At 35.4% G+C, this 24,847-nt stretch overlaps 1 protein-coding gene and 1 pseudogene across 1 annotated transcript in view; both read left to right on the forward strand.

Annotated features, from left to right (window-relative positions):
• Positions 1–24,847, forward strand: part of ADGB (androglobin) — a 244,091-nt gene that overhangs the window by 47,762 nt on the left and 171,482 nt on the right. Inside the window, exon 8 of the mRNA XM_074187787.1 lies at positions 22,716–23,044. Within this exon, the coding sequence (XP_074043888.1) occupies positions 22,716–23,044 (329 nt within the window). The remainder of the gene's footprint in view (positions 1–22,715; positions 23,045–24,847) is intronic.
• On the forward strand, positions 12,470–13,985 carry LOC141489951 (ADP-ribosylation factor 1 pseudogene; annotated as a pseudogene).

Here is a 24,847-nt window from a genome sequence, read left to right on the forward strand (position 1 = left end):
GACTCCTTTCCTCTCAAGAAATAGTCATGTCTTCCAAATCAGAGAATATTCTGTTGTCTGGGTATCATTTATAGAAAATTTTAGCAATGAGCAAGGATCTTTTAGTCAGAAGCAGTGTGAAGAAGGCACTTCAAGGGTAGCTAGGTGGTGTAGTGGATGGAGCACTGGCCCTGGAGTCAGGAGGACCTGAGTTCAAATTTAACCCCAGACACATAATTGCCTAGCTGTATGAACTTGGGCAGTCACTTAACCCAACTGCCTTAAAAAAATTAAAAAATGTGTGTCAAAATGTTACTTTTACATTTTTGCAAATGGTTTTACCCTTCCAAAGAATGTTTACAAGAAGAAAAATATTGTATGTTAACATTTTTTTCTCACCAAAAATATAATCAGGGATCAAATTGAGGAACAATAGTAATTCAAGTTACACATCAGATTGGATTTGATTAGATATCTCATAATTAAATCAAATTCTTTCTATATATAATTGCTTCATTTGATGGACATTTTCTCACTTAGGCAGCAGCCCTAATGGCTACCTTTAGCAACTTTTAGTTCTCTAAAGAACAATTATTGGAGGCAGAGCCAAGATGACCGAGTAAAGCCAGGGACTTCCTGAGATCTCGCCTAAACTCTTCTAAATAACTTTATATAATGATTCTAATCAAATTTTCGAGCAATAGGAACCACAAAAAGCTAGAGTGAAACAATTTTCTAGCCCACAACAACTTAGGAGGTTGCAGGAAAGGTCTATTGCACCAGTATGAGAGAGGAGCACAATCTAGTACTAACTGATCCCCAACAAACCACTGACTGAGTCAGGGGCAGCAGTGGCAGTTTCTAGATCTTAGCTGGCAGATTCCAAAGAAAGTTTAGAAAGTGATCAAGAAAGGTTGGTTGCACCTGGATGAGACTAGCACACAGTCCATTGCAGGCCATACCAGCAAAAACTCAACACCAGCAAACCAGGAACAGGACTTGGGAGGTACTGAAGTAGTTCTTGGCTACAGACAGTAAGGGGATCAAAAAGCTAATCAGAAGGACATTACTTGGGTTTCTTTGCTAGTGCTTAGACAGACTCTGTTGTTTTGCTTAGACTCAGACCTGGGTCACAGTCTTGGGTGACAGTCCAATGGTGAAAAGAAGTACTAGCACAGCAGAACTTGTGACCAAAGTGGAGCAAGGATCCTCCTTATAGTACCAAGGTAGAATAGAGTGTTGTGTCACTCAAAGACCAGAGCACAGGGCTCTGTTGTAATAGTAAACATGTCACCATAGATCATACCACCTTGGAAGATCTGGAAACTTAAATGTTCCTAGGAATATCTCTGAAAACAGCTGCATAAAACCCCAGAAACTCGGAACATTGTGCTCTCCACCCTTGAAGCAGAGCCCAACCATAAGAAAGAGTAAAAAAAAATCAATTGATAGCCAGGAAAATGATCAAACAACAGGAAAAATTCTGACTATAGAAAGTTACTATGGTGACAAAGAGAATCAAAACTCATACTTGGAAGAAGAAACCACAATCAAAGTTCAAAATCTCTAAGAAAAATATGAATTCATCTTTGTTCTTAGCAGAACTCATAAAAGATTTTGAAAATCAAATAGGAGACATAGAGGAAAAAATTAGGAAGAGAAATTAGAGTGATGCAAGAAAATAATAAAAATGAGTCAATAGCTTGGTAAAGAAGACAATAAAACTGAAAAACAAAAACAATACCTTAAAAACAGATTAGGCAAAATGGTAGAAAAAGATACAAAATGCCAGTGAGGAGGATGCCTTAAAAAAGCAGAATTGCCCAAATAGAAAAAAAGGCACAAAAATTCATTGAAGAAAGAAGCTCCTTAAAAAGTAGAATTGGTCCCCCAAAATGGAAAAGGAGGTACAAAATCTCACTGAAGAAAATAAATCCTTAACAATTAGATTTGAGTAAATGGAAGCTAACGATTGTGTAAGAAATCAAGAAACAATATAACAATCAAAAGAATGAAAAAAATAGAAGACTGTGAAATATCTTATTGGAAAATTCTGTATAATTATCCTGGGGCATTAATTTAAAAAATGTTCCTGAAAACCAGGAAAACTGCTATTATAGTCTAGAATTAGAGGGTAAAATATTGCTTGAAAGACTTCATTGAACACCTTGTGAAAGAGTTCCCAAAATAAAAACTCTCAGAAATTTATCCAAATTCCAGAGTTCCCAGGTCAAGGAACAACCAGAAACAAATATTTAAAGTATCATGGAGCTATAGTCAGGATAATGCAAGATTTAGTAGTTTTTACATTAAATGACTGAAGGGCTACATAAAATGATGGAAGGATTTCTATGTTAAATGATTAAGTGCAAACCTTCTAGGGACAAGTTGACATTCAATGAAATAGAGAACTTTGAAGCACAATTTTCTTGATGAAAATTCAATAACTGAATAGAAAATTTGACTTTCAAACACAAGACTTGAAACATAAAAAGGTAAACAGAAAAGGGAAATCATAAGGGCCTTAAAGTTAAACTTTACATTCCTACATGGAAAGATGATACTGGTAGTTCATAAAAGCTTTCTCATTATTAGGGCGGTTAGCAGGAGTATGCATAGACAGAGGGCATAGGTATGAGTTGAATATGAAGGGATGATAGATAAAAAAATAAAATTAAGGGGTAAGAGAAGAATATGTTAGGAGAAGGGGAAAAGGAGAGCTAAAATAGGATTAATTATCTCACTTAAAAGAAGCAATAAAAAGCTTTTGCAATGAATGGGAAGGGAGAAAAATGAGGGGAGTGAATGACCTTACTCTCATCAGAATTGATTCAGTGAAGGACTAAAACAAATGCTCAGTTGAATATAGAAACATATCTTATCCTTCAAAAAAGTTGAAGAGGAAGGAAATAAGAAATATATGACTGGTGGTAGATTGGGAAAGGTGGTAGTTAGAAGCAAAACACTTTGAGGTGGGAAAGGGTGAAAGGAGAAAATAAATTTTTATAAAGAGGTCGAAATAGAAATAGGCAATAAGATGAGGGGAATACAACTAGTGGTAGTAACTGTCAAAAAAAGATTTGGAGCAAGTTTCTTTAATACAGACCTCCTTTCACACACACACACACACACACACACACACACACACACACACACACACACAGGACTGAGTTAAATAAATTACTCCACAATTAAAGACAGCAGTAATTTTCAAATGTATTAATCAAAACTATCCATAGCCATGAATGCTTTTAAGTCATTATTGATTGGAGAAATGCAAATTAAAGCAATTCTGAGGTCTATCTCATCGCTATTAGATTGGCTAATAGAATACAAAAGGAAAATGAAACATGTTGAAGGGCATGTGGGAAAAATGAAATATTAATGCACTTCTGGTGGAGTTATGAATTGATTCGACCATTGTATAAAGCAATTTGGAACTGTGCCCAAAGGACAGAAAAAATTATTCATACCCTTTGACCTAGTAATACTACTACTAGGTCTGTATTCCAAAGGAGACAAAAAATAAAAAGGAACAGGACCTATATGTACAAAAGTATTTATGGCTGTTCTTTTCTGGTGGTGAAAAATTGAAAATTGTAGGGATGCCTATCAACTGGGAAAAGATTGTACAAATTGTCCTTTGTATTTTTGATGGACTTATTTTTACTGTGGGAAATAAACAACAGCATGCTCTCAGAAAAATTGTAAAGACTTATATGAGCTGATGCAAAGTAAAGTATACTGTGTACAAAGTCAAAATAATATAGTTGTGATCAGTTATGAATGATTTAGCTATTCCCAGCAGTATAGTGATTCAAAATAAATCTAAATGATTTATGGCAAAAAATGCTATCCATTCCCAAAAAAGGAATTGATTTTATTGAATATCAAGTTCATATTGTTTTCCCAGTATATTTAGATCAATTAATAGCTCTTTAAGAAATGAATTAGAAGGGGTGGCTAAGTGGCACTGTGGATAGAGCACTGGCCATGGAGTCAGGAGGACCTGAGTTCAAATCAAGCCTCAGACACTTAATAATTACCTAGCTGTGTGGTCTTGGGCAAGTCACTTAACGCCATTGCCTTGCAAAAAAAAGAAATGAATTAGAATGATTTTTCCCAACAAATCCCCTTGAATGATTGTTTCCCCCCGCCCATCATTTCTCATTTTTCTTAATTCTAAGTGTGGCAAGGCTAAAAATGTGAGTTAGAGTAAATTGTGGAGGACCTAGAATGATAGACTGAGGAGCTTATTTGGTTTGTAGTAGGGGATTTAAAAGTTCATTGATTAAAGAAGTAAAATGGTAAAAAATAACAATAGATAATACATTGTTTGGAATTGCTCAAGTCATATACCCACATGGTAGGCACGTAAAGCTCATCCTAGACTTTTGCTTCCTTCCAGATCCCCACCCTAAGAAAGCACAAGCATATTTTTCTTCTCATCAGAAGTTTAGATATTATTTTTGAAGCAAGAAGTCTAAAGGAAGTAACAAGGTTAGATAAGTGCATTAGAAAGTTTATTTTAGCAGCTAGGTGATATAAAGAATTCTTATGGGAAAACCTAAGTTCAAATTGGGTTTCAGACCAACCCTGGCCAAGTCACTTAGCCCTGTTTGAAAAAGTTTCTTTATCTGGAGATGGAAATGGCAAGCCATTCTAGTGTCTTTACCAAGAAAACTTCAAATGGATCATGAAGTGTCAGACAAAAAGCTGAAACAATTGAACAACATAGGATGGAAGTAAAGAGACATGTAGAGGATGTGAATGTCAGTTCTACAGCTATTCTCTAGTGAATAAGACAGATGTGAGAGATGTCATGAAATTAGAATTGGTCAGATTTGATTATTGATTGGCTTTGGGGGGATGAGGGAGAATGAACAAAGGAAGATGAATTTATGACTTGAGACTTGTTATGTGAATAACCTAGCCATCCTCTAGGCATTTCATTGGTGGAAATACTTGCCATAGAAAACAGAAAAGAGATAATGAAAGAATGGTAAGAAGGAAAGCACTTCGAGAATCAGGGGAAGTAGAAAGAGAGAGGAAGCAAATTATTCCATCTGAAGATGAGAAAGTCTAAGCTTCTGCCTCTAAAGACTTCAAAAAATATGGAAGTTGGGCTCAGGCTATGACAGAGCTTTAAAAAGATTTAAAAAGTCAAGTAACAGAGACAGAAGAAAAATTGGGAAAAGAAATGAGAGACATGCCAGAAAAACATGAATAAGAAGTCAGCAGCTTAGTCAAGGAAATCCAAAAAAAAAAATGCCAAAGAAAATAACATGTTAAAAACCAACTTAAGTCAAATGGATAAAATAATTCAAAAAGTTATTGAGAATAATGTTTTAAAAATTGGCCAGATAAAAAAGAAGATAAGAAAGCTCTATGAGGAAAACAAATCCTCCAAATGTAGAATGGAGCTAAAGGAAGCTGATGTCTTTGCAAGAACTCAAGACACAATAATTCAATACCAGAAGAATGAAAAACTAGAAGATAATGTGAAATATCTCCTTGAAAAAACAGCTTATCTAGAAAACAGACTAGGAAAGATAATTTAAAAATTATTGGGATACCTGAAAGTCATGATCAGAAAAAGAGCCTTGGCCTAATTTTTAAAGAATTTCTACAGGAAAATTGCCCTGATATCCTAGAAGCAGAGGGTAAAGTAGAAATTGAGAGAATCCACTGATCTCCCCTAGAAAGAGATCCCAAAATGAAACTAGTCCCCCCAGGAATATTGTGGCCAAGTTCCAGAACTCCCAAATGAAAGAGAAAATATTACAAGCAGTCAGAAAGACACAATTCAAATATCCTGGAGCTGCAGTCAGAATCACACAGGACTTAGCAGTAGCTACATTAAGAGCTTGTGGGGCTTTGAATATAATATTCCAGAATGCAAAAGAGCTTGAAATGTAAACAAGAATCAACTACCCAGCAAAACTGAACATCCTCTTCCAGGAGAAAAGATTGACTTTAAATGAAAAAAGGGGAATTTCAAATATTCCTGTTGAAATGATAAGAGCTGAACAGAAATTCTGTCAAATTCTGACCTTCAAGTACAGGAATCAGGTGAGGCATAGAGAGTGGAGCAGAAGGGTAAGTTATGAGGGACTTAATGATGAACTGCTTGTATTCCTGTATGGAAAGATCATACTGATAATACTCATATGAACCTTCTCATTTAATAGAGCAGGTAGAAGGAACTTTTATAGATAAAGCACAGGAGAGAGCTGAATTTGAAGATATAATGTACTGTAAAAATGGAGTCAATGAGTGAAAGGTAAATGTAGTGGGAGTAAGAAAAAAGGAGAGGTAGAATAGGCTAAGATATTTCATTAAAAAGATATTTCATGTAGCTTTTGCAAAGGTATGGAAGAAGGTAGGTGAGGGGAAAATGATGGAACCTTCATTCTCATCAGAAATGGCTCAGAGAAGAAACAGCATACACACTCAATAGGGTATAAACATATAGAGGAAAAAGGAGAGAAAAAGGACTGCACCATTTGGCTGACCCACAGCACATTTTTGAAGAGGGACAGAGTGAAAGGAGAGAGAAAATACAGTAGATGGTAATGGGGAGGAATGATGGAGGGAATTACAATCAGCAACAGCAACTGTGGAAAAAATATGGAAGTAACTACTATGATGGACTTAGGATAAAGAATGCGATCCAACTGAGACAGAGCTGGTGGTATCAGAGCACAGACTGAAACACATTTTTTACTCTTTCTTTTACTTTATTTCTCATGAGGTTTTATATTTTTGTGGGGGAGGGGTATTATGTTTACCCAAATAAGAATATTTTAGTAATGTGTAAATAAAAAATAAATAAAATTTTTCTTATAAAAAAGAAAGAAAGGTTTCCTGATTTGTCACAGACAAACCAAAAGCAATTAGAAAAATTATTACATGGCCAAAAGGGAGGGTTTGGATTTAAATAAATTATTTATTCAATAATCATAAGGGAGCATGAGGTGGTAGGTGGAGAGTTGACCTTGGAGTTTGAAAGACCCAAGTTCAGGTCTGGATGTCATACTGATTGCTTGGCCCCATAAAAATCATTTACCTACTTAGTGTTCTAGGAAGCTATGTAAGGTTCTGAGTTGTAGAGAAGATGTTGAACAGAATTGACAGATGGAATTGCCTTATTTGGGAGTTTTTCCCCCCTAATGAATCCATAAATCTTGTCTCTATCCTTTTAAGGAAGCAAGTTTCTCTGACCAAGAATACTGGTAAAAATCTCAGGGTATTAGTTAACTGAACAAATGAACTAGTTCCTTTAAGGGATTCTTCAAAGTACCAAGAAATGTAAGTTAACCTGAAATTGGGAAGAGTGACATGAAATATTGAACTTAGGGAAGTGGGAGAAAGGGTGTGTATTTGAATATAAGTGAGATAGACAGAGATGGATAGAGAGACAAAGAATGCATTATTCTGTTCAAAAACCTTCAATAGTTCCTTAATTTCTTAAGCATAGATTACAAATTCTCTAATCTGTCATCTAAGCCTCTTCCCCTTATTTCTTTTATTTTTTATTTTTCAAGATTTTATTTATTTTTAGTTTTATAATTTTTCCCCTAATCTTGCTTCCCTCCCCCCATCTCCCACAGAAGGCAATCTGTTAGTCTTTACATTGTTTCCACGGTATACATGGATCTAAATTAAATGTTATGAGAGAGAAATAATATCCTAAAGGAAGAAAAATAAAATATAAGAGATAGCAAAATTATATAATAAGATAATAGTTTTTTTTTCCTAAATTAAAGGTAACAGTCTTTGGTCTTTGTTTCAACTCCACAATTCTTTCTCTGGATATAGATGGTGTTCTCCATCAGAGACAGCAAAAAATTGTCCCTGATTGTTGCACTGATGGAATGAACAAGTCCATCAAGGTTGATTATCATCCCCACACTACCATCAGGGTGTACAATGTTTTTCTGGTTCTGCTCATCTCGCTCAGCATCAGTTCATGAAAATCATTCTAGGTTTCCTTGAATTCCCATGCATCTTGATTTCTAATAGAACAGTGGTGTTCCATGACATACATATACCACAGTTTGCTAAGCCATTCCCCAGTTGAAGGACATTTACTTAATTTCCAATTCTTTACCACCACAAACAGCACTGCTATGAATATTTTTGTACAAATGGTGTTTTTAGCATTTTTCATAATCTCTTCAGGGTTTAGACCCAGTAGTGGTATTTCTGGATCAAAGGGTATGTACATTTTTGTTTCCCTTTGGGTGTAATTCCAGATTGCTCTCCTGAATGGTTGGATGAGTTCAAAGCTCCACCAACAATGTATTAGTGTCCCAGATTTCCCACATCCCTTCCAATATTGATCATTGTTCTTTCTGGTCATATTGACCAGGCTGAGAGTTGCGAGGTGGTACCTCAGAGATGCTTTAATTTGCATTTCTCTAATAAGTAATTATTTAGAGAAATTTTTCATATGACTATGGATTGCTTTGATTTCCTCAGCTGTAAATTGCCTTTGCATATCCTTTGACCATTTGCCAATTGATCAATTGAAAAATTGACTCTGATGTTCAAACTTGAAGGACTCTCTCATTCCATCAGTGCAACAATCAGGAACAATTTGGGGCTGTCTGCAAAGGAGAGTGCCATCTGTATCCAGATAAGGAGCTGTGGAGTTTGAACAAAGTGCAAGGACTATTCCCTTTAATTAGGGAAAAAACAGATATCTTTTTGTCTGATCTTGTTACCTCTTAGACTTCTCTTCTCTTCTCTTCTTTAAGGATATGATTTCTCTCTCATCACACTCAATTTGGATCAAGGTACAACATGGAAACAAAGTAAAGACTTACTGATTGCTTTCTGTTGGGGGTGGGGGAGGGAAGTAAGAATGGGGGAAAATTGTAAAACTCAAATAATAGCTTTAATAAAACTTAATTAAAAATAAATAAGTAAAAAGAAAAATTGACTCACTTCTCTGTATATTATAAAAATGAGTCCTTTGTCAGAAATACTAGTTGTAAAAATTGTTTCCCAATTTTCTAAATTTCTTTTGATCTTTGTTACAGTGGTTTTTCTGCGCAAAAGCTTTTTAATTTAATTAAATCAAAATTATCTAGCTTATTTTTAATGATGTTCTCCATTTGTTCCTTGGTCATAAACTACTTCCCTTTCTATAGATCTGACAGGTAAACTACTCCTTGATTTTATAGATCCTAGCCTTATTCCCATGACTTTTTCCCATAGGATCCATCTTCATGAATTCTGCATTCCAATAAGGTCAAGCCAGTCCCTAAACTCTGTACACCTTCTATCTCTTTGTCCTGTTCTGGGAGTGAACTCTTTTCTAGTCTCCAATTCTCAAAATCCTTGTCTTACTAAAATGGTCAGTTCAGATCCCATTTCCTCTGGGAATCATTTCAAATTGTCAATGTCTCCCTCTCTTTAATTTTCATTATGCTACTCTTATTTCTATTCAGGATATATGTCATTGACACTTATTTTTTCTTTGAACCTGTAGTACTAGCATAGTACCTTGCACAGAAGTTCTTAAATGAACCTTGTTGAGGGTGTGGAGCAAAGATGTCTGAGTAAATGCAAGGAATCCTGTGAGCTCTCCCCCAAACCACTCCACATATCTTTAAATAATGACTCTAATCAAATTCTAGACTGGCAGGACCCACAAAACGATTGAATGAAACAATTTTCCAGCCCAAGGCAACTTGAAAGATCAGCAGGAAGAATGAGTTACAATGGAGTTAAAAAGGACCCACAGCACAGCCCTCACTGTACCAGAGCAAACCAACTCCAGTCATCTAGGAACAGACCACAAGGTGCCTAGGTCTCTGTGGGCAGCTGGGTCTGGGGTGGCAATGGAAGTTTCCAGACCCCTCCACTCACGGATTGCCAAGGAAAAGTTGGAAGGTCAACAGGAAAACTCTGTGACATCAGAGTGAAAGTGGAACCCAGTGCAGGCCTCAGCACAGATCTGACCCCAGGGAGCAGAAGCAGGCCTGGCTTCCCTGCTGGCAGGGAGCCACCTGACAGCAGCTTCCAAAGCATTCAATATATGGATTGTAAGAGGATCAGGGGATATTGCAAAGGTCTCTTTGCCATCCCTGATTCAGGAATTGGTTGGTTCACCCAGATCTAGTCACTGTCTGAGGCCCCAGTCTCAGGAAAAAGAGCAGAAGCACAATAGAGCTTACTGCCTGCAGCACAGCAAGCACCCTCCTCATGGTTCCAGGGCAGAAAGGAATACTAGTGGCCATCCACAGATCAGAGCACAGGCCTGGAGAGGAGTTATAGCTTCTCATAAGACCTTGGAGAATTGAGAACTCAAAGATCTCTGGAGGTGAGGTTATCCCTGAAAACAGCTTCAAAAATCTCAAAAGCTTGGCAGTATATCCTCCACTGTGGAAGCAGATTCCCTACCTTAACAAAGTGTTAAATTCAAGTCATTGGCTGGAGAAATGGGCAAACAACAAAAGGAAAAAATTCAAACTATAGACAATTATTTTTGCCTTATGGAGGATCAAAATGCACATTCAGGAAATAACAAAGTCAAAACTTTTGAATCCAAGGCCTCAAAGAAAAAATATGAATTGGTCTCAGGCTATGGAAGAGCTCACAAAAGATTTTGAGAATCAAGTAGGGGAGGTAGAGGAAAAATTAAGAAGAGAAATGAGAGCAATGGGGGGAAAATCATGAAAACCAAGCCAGCAGTTTCGTTAAGGAGATACAAAAAATACTGAAGAAAATAACATTTCTTTTTTTTAATAGGTTGTTTTTTTTTTTGCAAGGCAAATGGGGTTAAGTGGCTTGCCCAAGGCCACACAGCTAGGTAATTATTAAGTGTCTGAGGCCATATTTGAATTCAGGTACTCCTGACTCCAGGGCTGGTGCTCTATCCACCTAGCTGCCCAGAAAATAACATTTCAAAAACCAGTTTGGGTCAAATGGAAAAAACAGTCCAAAATTCCAAGGAGGGAAAGAATACCTTAAAAAGCAGAATTAACTAGATGGAAAAGGAGATACAAAAGTTCTCTGAAGAAAATAATTCTTTCAAATTTAAAATGGAGCTAAGGGAAGTGGATGACTGTGGTAAATCAGGAAACAATAAAACAAAGCCTAAAGAATGAAAAAAATTGAAAGAAAATGTGAAACTTCACATTGGAAAAAACAACTAACCCAGAAAACAGATCCAGGAGATGTAATTTAAAAATTATTGGACTACTTGGAAGTCATGACCAAAAAAATAGCGTAGATGTCATTTTTTTAAAGAAATTCTCTAAGAAAACTGATGTGATATCCTAGAAACAGAGGGTAAAATAGAAATCAAGGGAATCTACCAATTGCTTCCTGAAGGAGATCCCAAAATGAAAACTGCCAAGAATATTATAGTCAAATTTCAAACTCTAAGTCAAAGAAAAAAATATTATAAGCAGCCAGAAAGAAAGAATTCAAATAATGTGGAGTTACAGTCAGAATAACACAAGATTTAGCAGCTTATACTATATATATAATATATATATATATATATATATATATATATATATATATATATATATAGAGAGAGAGAGAGAGAGAGAGAGAGAGAGAGAGAGAGAGAGAGAGGATAGTCAGATGTAATACACTGTTGAGGGACAGGGTAAAAGGAGAGAGACAATAGAGTAAATGGGGGTAGAGGGGAATTGGATGAAGGGAAATACAAATAACAATAGCAACTATGGGAAAAATATTGAAGCAATTTCTCTGATGGACTTAAGATAAAGACTTCTATCCATCCCAAAGACACAGCTGATGGTGTCTGAATACAGTCTGAGGCATCTTTTTTTTTTCTCACTTTATTTTTCTTGTGGTTTCTCTTTCTTTATGGAGGGGCTTATGTTTACTTTTACAATATGACTATTGTAATTTTTTTTCATGGCTACCAATTTTTACCTGCATCAAGTAACTTGCTTTCTCAAGAGGTTTAGAAGGCAGGGAGAGAATTTGGAACTCAACGTTTTGGAAGTAAATGTTGAAATTTGCTTTTATACATTACAAAATTTCCTTCCACTTTCCCCTTCCCATCCCCCTCCACTCAGCAGGGAACAGTCAGGTTATCATAGTACAAACATATTTGTGATAAACATGTTTACAGATTACTCATTTTTAGTATGAGTAATTAGGATTAAGGGAAAGAGATATATTAGATTTTTTTAATTAAGTGTTCATCAGGTTCTGAATGTTTTTAAAAAAAAATTTTTTTGGTATTGTTTTTCTTCCTCTGTAAGGGGATAGCATTGTCCATAACCTATCTAATATGGTTGTCTTAACTCTCTGAACTGCTGAGAGGAGGTTGTTAATCTCCCAATGTTGTTGTTAATGCAGACATTGTTATCTTGGTTCTACTCCCTTTGCTCAGCATCAGATCTTGTAATTCATTCTATGTTTCTCTAGTCTAACCATTTATAGTTTCTTACAGAATAATAATACCCCATAATATTCATGCACCATAGCTTGTTTATCCATTCCCCAACTGATGGACATCCTCTTAATTTTTAAATCTTTGTCACTACAAAAAGAGCTGCTATGGCTTGTGGGAGCGAAACCAACGCCTAGAGAAGCCGAGGAAGGGAAGGAGCGGCCGCCGCTCACAGGTTTCTTTTGCCAACATTCAACACATCACACCTGGAACATGGGGAATATATTTGCTAACCTCTTCAAGGGGCTCTTTGGCAAAAAGGAAATGCAAATTCTAATGGTTGGTCTGGCTGCTGCAGGAAAAAACAACTATTTTGTACAAACTGAAGATGGGTGAAATAGTAACTACCATTCCCACTATAGGTTTCATCGTAGAAACTGTAGAATACAAAAACATTAGCTTCACGGTGTGGGATGTCGGTGGCCAGGACAAGATCCGACCCCTGTGGCACCATTACTTCCAGAACACACAAGGACTGATTTTTGTGGTTGACAGTAATGACAGAGAACGAGTGAATGAAGCCCAAGAAGAACTGATGAGAATGTTGGCAGAGGATGAGCTTAGAGATGCCGTCTTATTAGTGTTTGCTAACGAACAGGATCTTCCCTATGCCATGAATGCAGCTGAAATCACAGATAAACTTGGACTGCATTCTCTTCGTCACAGAAACTGGTACATCCAAGCCACCTGTGCCACTAGTGGGGATGGGCTCTATGAAGGACTGGACTGGTTGTCCAATCAGCTCCGAAACCAGAAATGAAACAACAAAAGCTCCTCCTCCCTCTTTCCTTCTCTCCCTCCTATTTCCTCCTATTCGCCCTTCGCTTTACTCTCATGTGGCAAACTGTGCTACTTTGTGGTATTGAGTGCCGGAAGCTGTTTTTTTCCTACCCCTTGTCACAGTATGTATTGCACCATGCTGTAAATGTGGCAAATTCAGGCCTGAAAAAGGTTTCTTATTTAATGTAAATAGTTTTTGTTTCCAATGGGGCAGTTTCTGGCACTCCTATGCAATATTACTCAGCTTTGTTTTATTGTAAAAAAATCAACTCACCGTTTAGTACTGGGAAGGGATTTTAAGCACATTGACACTTGGGTTGCTGGGGGTTAACGTGCAAGCAGCAAAGTCGAATGCTACTCCTACTGGCTTGTGAGACCTGTGTTGAGATCCATTTTGGTGGTTTGTTTTTAACCTGAACTCAGTGTATTTTTTTAAATAGTAAAAAAATAAAAAAAGACAAGTAAAACACTTGAACACACAGAACAGAGAAATATGATTAGCATAGGTTTTGCAGTAACAACTTGAATACCAGACCATTGTAATTGTCTGCAGTTTCTCTTTTGAAACTTGAGAAATGATAAAAATCAAACAAGTGATCAATTTTGCGTGGTTAAAATAGAGATCCATGTAATGCTATGTCTTTGGATCTTTATGTATTTCATAGAGTTTGTGCTTGTATTTGTGTTCACATGGATACTTATTAGGAAAAAAAAGCTTTGAAGTTGTGGTTCAGAGCAGGCTGCACATTGAGAGCATTAGATCTTCAATCATAAACCATTTATAACTAGACTTTTCCCCCCTTGCAGTTCAGGTCAGGCTGTGATTAGTTCTCCATCACACTTGACTAACTCTTAAGAAGGATAGGTGATGACTGGTTATAAACATTTGAAAGAGCTTTCTAACATATTTGAACAACAAAAAAATCAGCATTTTAATTTTGGTCAAGTGTGTGGTGCTTCTGTTTGAAACCTCTCCACAGTAAGCACAGCCTACATTAGCCCCAAACCTTGACTGGAGATATTCAAAAACAGTCAAGAACACTAGGCATATCTCTAAGGTGTCTAGGTTTTGAAAGAAAATAAATTGAGCATGAGAGCTTGGGGAGTCATTACATTCTAGAAGTATTCGGTCCTGTTTTGGAACAATTCCCCTATCTGTATATGTGTGAAATGTCCTTTACTGCCCCTCATTACTACAAGGGTCAGATTTGCCATCTGAAAAAAGATCTTTACTTTTTTTTCTCTTTTGTATTTTGATAAACACTGAAGAAGCTGGAACTGTTAAACTTTATCTTGGGAAAAACTCAGAACTGGTTTGTTTGGTGTTGTGGAAACTCTTACTGCTTTCAATATACAATTAGTAATCGACTGTTTTGTATACTTGTTTTCAGTTTTCATTTCGACAAACAAGCACTGTAATTAAAGCTATTAGAATAATAAAAAGAGCTGCTATGAATATTTTGGAACATGTGAGGATTTTCCCATTTTTTATGATTTCTTCTGGATATAGACCTAGAATTAGAATTGCTGGGTCAAAGATAATTAACATTTTTATCACTCTTTGGGCATAGTTCCACATTACTCCTCAGAATGGTTAGATCTGTTCACAACTCCACCAGCAATGCATCAATGTCTAATCTCCTCTCAACCTCTCCAACATTGATCATTTTCTCTTTTTCTTATCTTGGCCAATCTGAGAGGCATGAGATAATACCACATAGTTGTTATAATTTGCAATTCTCTAATCAATAATGATTTCGATAACTTTTTCATATGATTATAAATAGCTTCCTTTGACCATCTATGAATTGGGCAATGACTTGTAACTTTGTAAATTTGATGCAATTCTCAGTTTCCAATTAGTTCTGGGTCTATATCTCCCTGGCCCAATATTGCATATGATTTTTATTGCATTGTGATCTGAGAAATATGCATTCACTATTTCTGCCTTCCTGCAGTTGCTCATTAGGTTTTTATGCACTAGTACATGGTCAATTTTTGTATAAGTGCCATGTACTGCAGAGAAAAAGGTATATTCCTTTCTATCCCCATTCAATTTCCTCCATAAGTCTATCATATCTAGTTTTTCTAGCAATCTATTTACGTCCTTAACTTCTTTCTTGTTTATTTTATGACTTGATTTATCTAAAACTGAGAGGGGCAGGTTGATGTCTCCCCCAGTAGAGTTTTTCTGTCTATGTCTTCCTGTAGTTTTTTTCAGTTTCTTCTCTATGAATTTGGATGCTACCTCATTGGGTGCATATATATTCAGTACTGAAATCACTTTATTGTCTGTGGTACCTTTTAGGAGGATATAGTTTCCTTCCTCATCTCTTTTAATGCTATCTTTTTTAGCAGCTTCTTTGTCTGAGATAAGGATTGCTACCCCTGCTTTTTTCTCTTTAGCTGAAGCAAAATATATTTTGGTCCAACCTTTTACCTTTCCTCACTATGTATCTCTCTGCTTCAAATGATTTTCTTGTAAGTAGTGTATTGTAGGATTCTGGTTTTTAATCCAGTGTGCTATTCACTTATGTTTTAAGGGATAGTTCATCCCATTCACAATCAAAGTTATAATTACTAAGTCTTTAGTGCCCTCCATGCTATCTTCCTTCTGTTTGTATTTTTCTCCTTTTTCCCTTTATCCATATACCCCAGTATTTTGTTTCTGAATACCACCCCCTTCAGTGTGTTTGGCCTCCTATATCCAACCCCTTTCCTTTCTTTCCCTTTTCCCTTCCCTTCCTTCTGCTAATTCCCCTTTTTCTCCCCCTCCCTGTCTCCATCCCCACCTCCCCTTTTCTCTTTTTAGTACTTGAAAGGTAAGATGTTTTTAAGTTAACTGAGTATGTGTATAAGTTAACTTTAAGACAACTCTGATGGGAGAAGATTCATGTGTTTCTCATCTACTCCCTTCTTCCACTCTATTACCATAGGTCTTTTGTACCTCTTAATGTAATGAGATTTGCCCCATTCAATCCCCTCCATCCTCCAGTCTCCTTCCTGTCCCCCTTTTTAAGGAGGAAGTATTTTTAAATCATTCTATCTGAGTCATAGAAAATTCTGAGTATCCATCACTTCTAGCTAAGTATATTCTATGTAATAATGTTACAATTCTTGTGAGTTATTAGAGTCTTTCTCCCAAGTAGGGTTATAGCCAGTTTCCCCCCACTGGATAGCAGTTTTATGGATAAGTCATGAGTGTCCATCACTTCTGGCTAGGTATATTCTCTCTGTTAGAGTTACAGTTCTCAAGAGTTATGAGAATCTTTTACCCATGCTGGGATATAACCAGTTTCATCTTATTGGATAGCAGTTGTTTCTTCACCCCACCTTTTTTTTTTAACCTTTTCATGTGTCTCTTGAACCTCCTGTTTGATATCCAGAGTTTTCATTTAGCTCTGGTCCTTTTCATCAGGAATTTTTGGAATTCTTCCATTTTGTTAAATGTCCATCTTTTCCTCTGAAAAAGAAGGCTCAGCTTTGTCAGATAGTGGATTCTTGGCTGCATTCCAAGCTCCCTTGCCCTTCAGAATATCTCATTCTAGGCCCTTTGATCCCTTAATTTTGATGCAACCAGGTCCTGCATAATCCTTACTGTGACTCCTTGGTGTACAAAATGTTTCTTTCTGGTTGCTTGCAGGATTTTCTCTTTTATCTGATAGTATTGGAATTTGGCCACAACATTTCTTGGTGTTTTCATTTAGGATCTCTTTCTGGAGGGGATCGATGTACACTTTCAATAACTGTTTTTCCCTCTTATTCCATGGTATCAGGGCAATTTTCCATCACTAGATCCTGTAATATTAAGTCCAGGCTTTTTTCTCTTCAATGTTTTTTAGGAATACTCATAATTCTCAGGTTGTCCTTTCTCAATCTGTTCTCGAGGTCAGTGGTTTTGCTCATGAGGTATTTTACATTTTCTTCAATTTTTTCTATATTTTGGTTTTGTTTAAAAGGCTCTTGCTGTCTCATGAAGTCATTAGTTTCCGCAGCCTCCATTCTTTTTTTTTTAAAGAGGAGTTTTCTTCATTTACTTTTTTGCAATTTTACTTTCCCAATTGATCAATTCTGTTTTTGAAAAAGCTTTTCCATTTGACCAGTTGAGGTTTTGCAAGAATTATTCTCATTTTGTATTTGTCCAATTGAGGAGCTGAATTATTCTCATTTTGTATTTGTCCAATTGTATTTTCTGATGATTTGTTTTCTTATTGCAAGGTGTTAATCTTCTCTTGGGTTTCTTTCCCCAAATTTTCCAATTGATTTTTAAACACCTTCCTCATTTCTTCAAGGAAGTCTTTCTGTGCTGGAGACTAGATCATATTCTCTTCAGAGGTTCTAGGTCTCTCTCTGTGTCAGGGTCTTTTCCTTCCAAGAATTTTTCTATGGATCCACCTTTCTGCTGACCTTTCTTCATTTTTCTAAGATCTTGAGTTGCGGAGGGGCTGGTTCTTAGAGTTTTGGTGTTGGGATCCCTAGAGGTTTTACTCACTGAGTGCAATATCTCCAACTGGCCAGTAGGGACTGCTGGCTGCTTTCTCTGGAATGTCTGTGACCTTGGTTGAGGCCTTCTCCCTTGGCCTGGAGGGAGTGATTTAAGCTGTTTAATACATTTGTCTTCAATCAGTGGTGGGATTTACCCTGGAGTGAGGTCATCCCTCTCCCTATTGTCAACTGAGTTGGGTCTGCTCACACTCCTGCACCTGGGGCAGAAAGTCTGTAATTGTGTTTGTTCTGGGAAGAGGCTTCAGCTGAAATGACAGTATGGACTCCTAGTTCCTCCTGAATAGAGGAGCCCAGGGATGATGTCCCTAGCTCTCCTGCATGGGAACTCTTCCCCCAGTCCTGTTGGCAAGCTTCAGATGGTCAGCACCAACCAACAATCCCTCTGCTCCCTAGTTGACTCAAGCCCCCATGGTTGACCATGCTCTAGCCTGCCACTGATCAAGAGTTGGGTTCTTGGGCCCCCAGGCTCCCAGGCTCCAACTTTGTGGCTAATCAGGCTGATCCATGGCTGATTCGCCCTTTGTGCCCAGACTCACCCAGGATTGCTGAAGACAAATCCTGAGGTAGATGTTCTTTCTCCTGGCTTTTCTTTTAGGGTTTTGTTGATCAGATTTCTGTTAAGAGGTTTGTTTCATATGGGGAAAGATCAGGAGATTTTAGAACTGCGCCTGTCTTCTCTCTGTCATCTTGGTGGGAAATCCTGATGCAATTCTCTATATATTTTAGAAGCGAGACCTTTATCAGAACTCCTAGTTTTGAAGATTATTTCTCAGCTTTCTGGTTTCCTTCTAATTTTGGCAGCATTGATTTTATTAGTGCAAAAAAACTTTTAATTTAATATAGTGAAAAGCATCCATTTTTCAGTTTATAAGATACTCTATTTCTTGTTTAGTCATAAATTTGTCCCCTTTCCATAGACCTGATAGACTATTTCTTGGTCTGTAAATTTACCTATGGTATCATCCTTTATGTCTAAATTCTGTACCTAGTTTGACCTTATTCTGGTATAGGGTGTTATATATGGGTGTATGCCTAATTTTTGCTATACTATTTCCTAATTTTACCAGCAATTTTTGTCAAAGAATTAGTAGATTGTCATAGTCATTTATTGTGGTTTCCTTTGATCCTATCCTAATCCATTGATCATTATTCTATTTCTTAATCATTATCAGGCAGTTTTAAGACTGCCACTTTATAGTATAGTTTTAGAACTGATAAAGCTAGGCCACCTTCCTTTATATTTATTTCATCAGTTCCCTTGCTAGTCTTGATTTTTTGTGCCCCAGATGAATTTTGATCCTGTTTTTTTTCCTTGTTTGGTAAAATAGTTATTTGGTAATTTGATTGGTATGTCACTGAATAAGTAATTTAATTTGGGTAGAATTGTTAATTTTATTATATTAGTTTAACCTTACCATGAGCAATAGACATTTTTCCAATGATTTAGATGTGATTTTTTTTTTTTTTTAGTGAGAAGTACTTTATAATTGTGCTCATGAAGTTTCAGGATTTGTATTGGAAGGTAGATAGATTTCCAACTATTTAATGTTGTTTATAGTTACTTTAAATGGAATTTGTGTATCTCTTGCTCTTGGACTTTGTTGTTCATATATAAAAATGCTGATAATTTATGTGGATTCACTTTATATCCTGCCACTTTGCTGAATTTGTTAAATGTTTCTAGGAGTTTTTTAGATGATTTCCTCAGATTCTCTAAATATATGATCATATCAACTGTAAAGAGTGAAAACTTTGCTTCCAATTCTGATTCCTTCAATTTCTTTTTCTTCTGTTATTGCTAAAGCTAGCATTTCTAATACTATATTGAATAGTAATGTTGGTAATGGGCTTCCTTGTTCACCCCTGATTTTAGTGGAAATGCTTCAATTTATCCCTATTATATATAATATTTGCTGATGGTCTTAGATAGTTACTATTTATTATGTTAAGGAAAACTTTCCAGTGTTTTTAATATGATGGATATTGTATTTTATCAAAGGCTTTGTCAGCATCTATAGAGGGAAATTTTTTAAAAATAAAATAAATTATTTAAAAAAAAACTGTAGCCTTGCAGCATCAGAGGGGTGAATTACCCTTTCACATGTGCCTCCTGGAAATCCATGTTCTCCACATGAAATCACCCTAAAGGTATGACCTGGCCAATATTTTCGAGAGATGTGTCTTTCTATGTTTGTTCTGTAGGTATGTTCACTCTTCCCACTGATGGTATGTATATAAAAATACTCTACAAAATCTACTCAGGTAGATGGGGAAAATTAAGTATTGTCACTATTTTTTTTTACTTAATAGTATTTTTTCCCAGTTATGTTAAAGATGGGTTTCACCATTCATTTTTGAAAGATTTTGAACTACAAATTTTGTCACTTTTTGCATATCTTCATATACATTTGTTTTGAATTAATTGTGTCCTCTATCCTTTTACTACTTTTTTGTTTGTTTTGTTTTTGGCAAGGCAATGGGATTAAGTAATTTGTCCAAGGTCATACAGCTAAGTAATTATTGAATGTCTGAGGCCAGATTTGAATTTAAGTCCTCCTGACTACAGGGCCATGGCTATATCCACTGTGCCACCTAGCTGCCCCACAGCTTGCTTCTAATTCCAGCATTTGGAGTATGGGCATGTCAGGAGCATAACAGAAAATTTCTAGGTTGGAGCCACCATTAATTCTGATGTTCTGATGTTCTATTGGATTATGACCTTTGTTTATCAACCTGTCTGTCAAAGTAAGATTGCCTTAGAAATCTTGCCCTGCAGCTGTAGTATTTATAATGAGATGTGTTATTCTATAAAGGACCTGAAGATTGATTATTGTAGTTTTACAAGTACTAGGAAGAGGAACTTATATCCGGGACCTTAAGAAAAAAGGAACTTATCATTATATAAAAGAGGCTAATCAATTTAATAGCTCCTTCAATTGTACGTAGGAGAGAATTACTGAAGTTTTTGGGCAGGAGAATGACAAAATGAATGCATTGCTTTACATTTAAAAAAATCCCTGAGAGATTGTACAAATAATGTGCAAAGATCTCCTCTCTAATTCCAATACTCAAATTGTTAATAATAATTTTCCCTATCACTGTGTTAGTACTATTATTTGTAGGAAGCTTCCTGATTTTATAAACATGAGCATCCATGGGTTAAATAAATTTGATACCAGTATAACAACAGAAATATTTGTATTAATGGCTAAGTAATATAATGACCCTTAGCCTGTGACTATACCCTAAAATCAGTTAAAAACAAGTAAAAACAGAAAAAAGGATAATTACAAATTTATAGCAATTTAAGGAAACTTGTCTGGAACATAATGTAGTTGGGCAAGGCAGGTCTAACTTGTTTACTTTGCTGGGGCTTTCTTAACACTACTTACTTTTAATTCCAACATTTGAAGTATGGGCATACCAGGAGGATAACAGAAAGTTTTTAGGGTGGAGCCACCATTAAATCTTATATTCTATTGGATTAAAAGCTTTGCTCATCAACCTGTCTGTCATAAATCATCCTATTTTCTACTTGGCACAAAAAGGTAAGCATATGTAATCTCAAACACAAACATATAGACATAATCACAAATACAGATGCACATATGCTCACACACATACACACATTTCTAAATGTTTGCCCTTCATTTTCAAAGAAGGCCATGACATCAGGGAGGTGATGCTATGACAAGCATTTGAATTGAATTTGAGTGAGGGTATGCTGTACTTAGTCACCAGTCTTACTTTCTCCTCCTTGGACATCTGGATCCAGTGACCAGATATGAATCAGGATGCCTGGAGACAGCCCAGGAAGAGCGGCAATCAGGGTTAAGTGACTTGCCCAAAGTCACATAGCTATTAAGTGACTATTGTCTGAAATCGGTTTTGAACTCCTATCCTCCTAAATCCAAGGTCAGTGCTCTATCCACTGCATTGCCTAGCTGCCCAACCATCCTCTACTACATATACACATGCACTAATAGCAGCAGGAGGTAGGGCTAAAGTTCCTTCCCTTTGAAAATGATGACTTTGCTGCATTTATCTACCTTAGAGAAAGGGTATCTTAAAAGATTAGGATTTTCTCTATTTATCTCTAATAGCAGACTCATTGCATGAATGGACATGAGTGTTTGGAGATGTTGCTATTAGTTGTCAGTTCCAAATTAGAAACCTACTCTTTTTCACTCTTTTGCAGAATTGGTAGATTGGTCTATATGACATAGATATTGAATACAAATGTCACTTGTACATATCATTGCCTTTGTAGTCTAGGTCTCCACTTCAAAATACTAAGCTAAAGACAATAGGATTTTCAATGGGAAAAATGATGAATTAAAAAAAATCAATAGCACTTTTAATGCTCAAGTAATTTCATTATTTTAAATATAACAAGTGACTTGACAAAATTCAGACTTTTTGCATCAAATCTTTGTTAGGGTATGCAACATGACCTTCATTTTTTTTTTAAATGAAAAATATTTAGTTCCAGACATCCATTTCACTGAGTTTAGTCTCCTGCAAAGCATATTAAGCTATGAATTGCTTGAATTTTATTCAAGGGACTGAATTTTATATTTCTTTGATTCCTCAAAGCTTGGTACATAGTAAGTAATTAGTAAATGCTTGCTGATTTCATGACTATGAAATAGTACATCATAACAATCTAATTTTCTCAGTTATATATAAGAATTAGTCTAGACAGAATTATTATGGAATTAATAACTATTAAAATTGATCTTCTAGGATATATATATGTTTCTATCTATATGTGCATATGTACATATATATATATGAATCTACTTAAAGAAGATTTTCCATTCTGAGTACTAATATAAAAATTAGGATTCAATAAATGTTAAACAGCTACAGTGATACTTGAAATATTAGCATTTGTAAGACTGATTTGGCCAGCAAATGCCCCTTAGATGAAGAGAGAAAAAAAAACTTCATTTGGGGGGAAAAACCCAAAAAACTAAATGTTGACATATCTATTTTAAAGTCAAGGATATTTGGACAAAATGTGGGAGCTCTTGAAAGAAGTATTGCCAGAGTTTAAGTTAACAGAGGATAATAGTTCTGAAAACCTGTCAGATTCAAAATTGAAAGATGGAAAAAATTCCAAAGATGGAAAAGATAGCAAGGATGAAAAAAATTTAAAAGATGGAAAAGAGGAAAAAGGAGGCAAAAATGGAAAAGAAGAAAAAGGTGGAAAAAATGGAAAAGAGGAAAAAAGTGGAAAAAATGGAAAAGAGGAAAAAGGTGGAAAAGAAAGCAAAACTGAAAGTGCTCAAGGCAAAGGAACTGAAAAAAGTGAAAAATCTGGAAAAGGTAGGTAATTATTTTAAAATAATTACATGTTTTTGCAAAGATTTCTTTATCATTGTTCAGTTAAATACCTGATAATTTCCCTAGTATTTACTGACTTTAATAAGCACAGTAATACTATTAAAAATAATAATACGAAATGTATTTTGTGATGTGTTTCTGTTTTTCTCTTTAAGAAAACTGTAAAAAAAAACCTCTTTAGTTTTTCAGTATTGAATTGTTAAATTTAAAAGAAGACATTAGAATAACCAATTTCCATCCATTTAAAAAAAAGACTAAGGGAAAAAAGGAGAACAAATATTATAATTGATTAATTAAAATATTTAATCTGGAGAAGATCTTGTTTTCATTATTATATTATTAGGAAGGAATTTCACATTTAAAAAAAAGTAAAATCAATAAACAAAAACAAAAGAAAAGGAAAAGAAAAATTTCCAGTTCTATGGCTTTCTAAGTTAATTTAATTTTTTTAAAAAGAGGGAATATGGAAAAATCAGCTATATGTTTAATACTCACTATAATTATAGTGTTCTATGCTTTATATTTATTTTATGTTTCTCATATAAATACTATTCTAATGACTAAATTCATATGGGAAATTTGAATTTAAATATGGTATTGATAGAAAATATACACTAACATATGTTAGTTGGCTTAGTTGTGTTGTAAAACTTGTTCAATGACTCTTAACAGCTTTTGGAAGGTTTATGGTTTGAAAAATACGGGAAAATTTTTGCTGTCTCTTCCATTTTCATTAGTACAGCTAGCAGGCACAGTGAATACTGTGCTGGGTGTGGAATCAGGAATATTCATCTTTCTAAGTTCAAATCCAGTAGAAAAATTTATAAGCTATGTCACCTTTAACAAATTTCTTAATTGTTTGCATCAGTTCCTCAATTATAAAATGGCTTGGAGAAAGAAAAGACAATTCTAGTATCTTTGCCAAGAATGCCAAATATGACTGAAATGACTATTGAGCAACAACAAATGGGTATTAGTCCCTGTTTATTTATCTTTATGTCTTCAGAAAATGGTTTTAGAATTAGAATTTGGTAACTATGAACTTGACTGTGCTTTTAAAAACAACTTGCTTCAATGGGTTTGTTTGTTCAAAATCCTTTTAAATTTATGCAATCAAAAGTATATATTTTACTTCCCATAATCTTCCCTTGTCTCCTGTCATTTTCCCAATTCCTCCAATTTAGTTATGATAGCACCCTTTATGACTAAACTATTTATCCATTTTGATGGTCAATGCCTGGTTTTTGCCTAAATACTTCTGGAATTTCATATTATAAGCCCTCTACCCTTTTATCATGGTAACTAAAATCTTGTGTGATCCTGACATTGACTTCATGGTTTTTTGAATGACTTATTTCTGGCTATTGAAGTATTTTCTCTTTGACCTAGGCGTTCTGGGATTTGACTATAATATTCCTGGGAGTTTTCATTTTAGGATCTCTTTCAGCTGTTGATTCTTTCGATTCCCATTTTACCCAGTGGTTCTAGGATATCAGATATTTTTCATTGATAATTTCTTTGATCCTGGCATTCAGGCATCCCAGCAATTCTTTAGTTATTTTTTCTCACAATTTTTTCCACTGAAGTTATTTTTTCATTGAAATTTTTCATTCTTTTGACTTTTATTTTTCTTGACATCTCATAAAATTTATAGATTCCACTTGCACAATTCTAATTTTCAAGGAATTATTTTTCAGTGAACTTTTGTATCTTTTTCTATTTGGCCAAATCTGTTTTTTTAAGTTACTTTCTTTGATAATTTTTAATGTCTTTTTTTATAAATCT

The sequence above is a fragment of the Macrotis lagotis genome, chromosome 5 (assembly GCF_037893015.1).
Source record: "Macrotis lagotis isolate mMagLag1 chromosome 5, bilby.v1.9.chrom.fasta, whole genome shotgun sequence".
Lineage (NCBI taxonomy): Eukaryota > Metazoa > Chordata > Mammalia > Peramelemorphia > Peramelidae > Macrotis > Macrotis lagotis.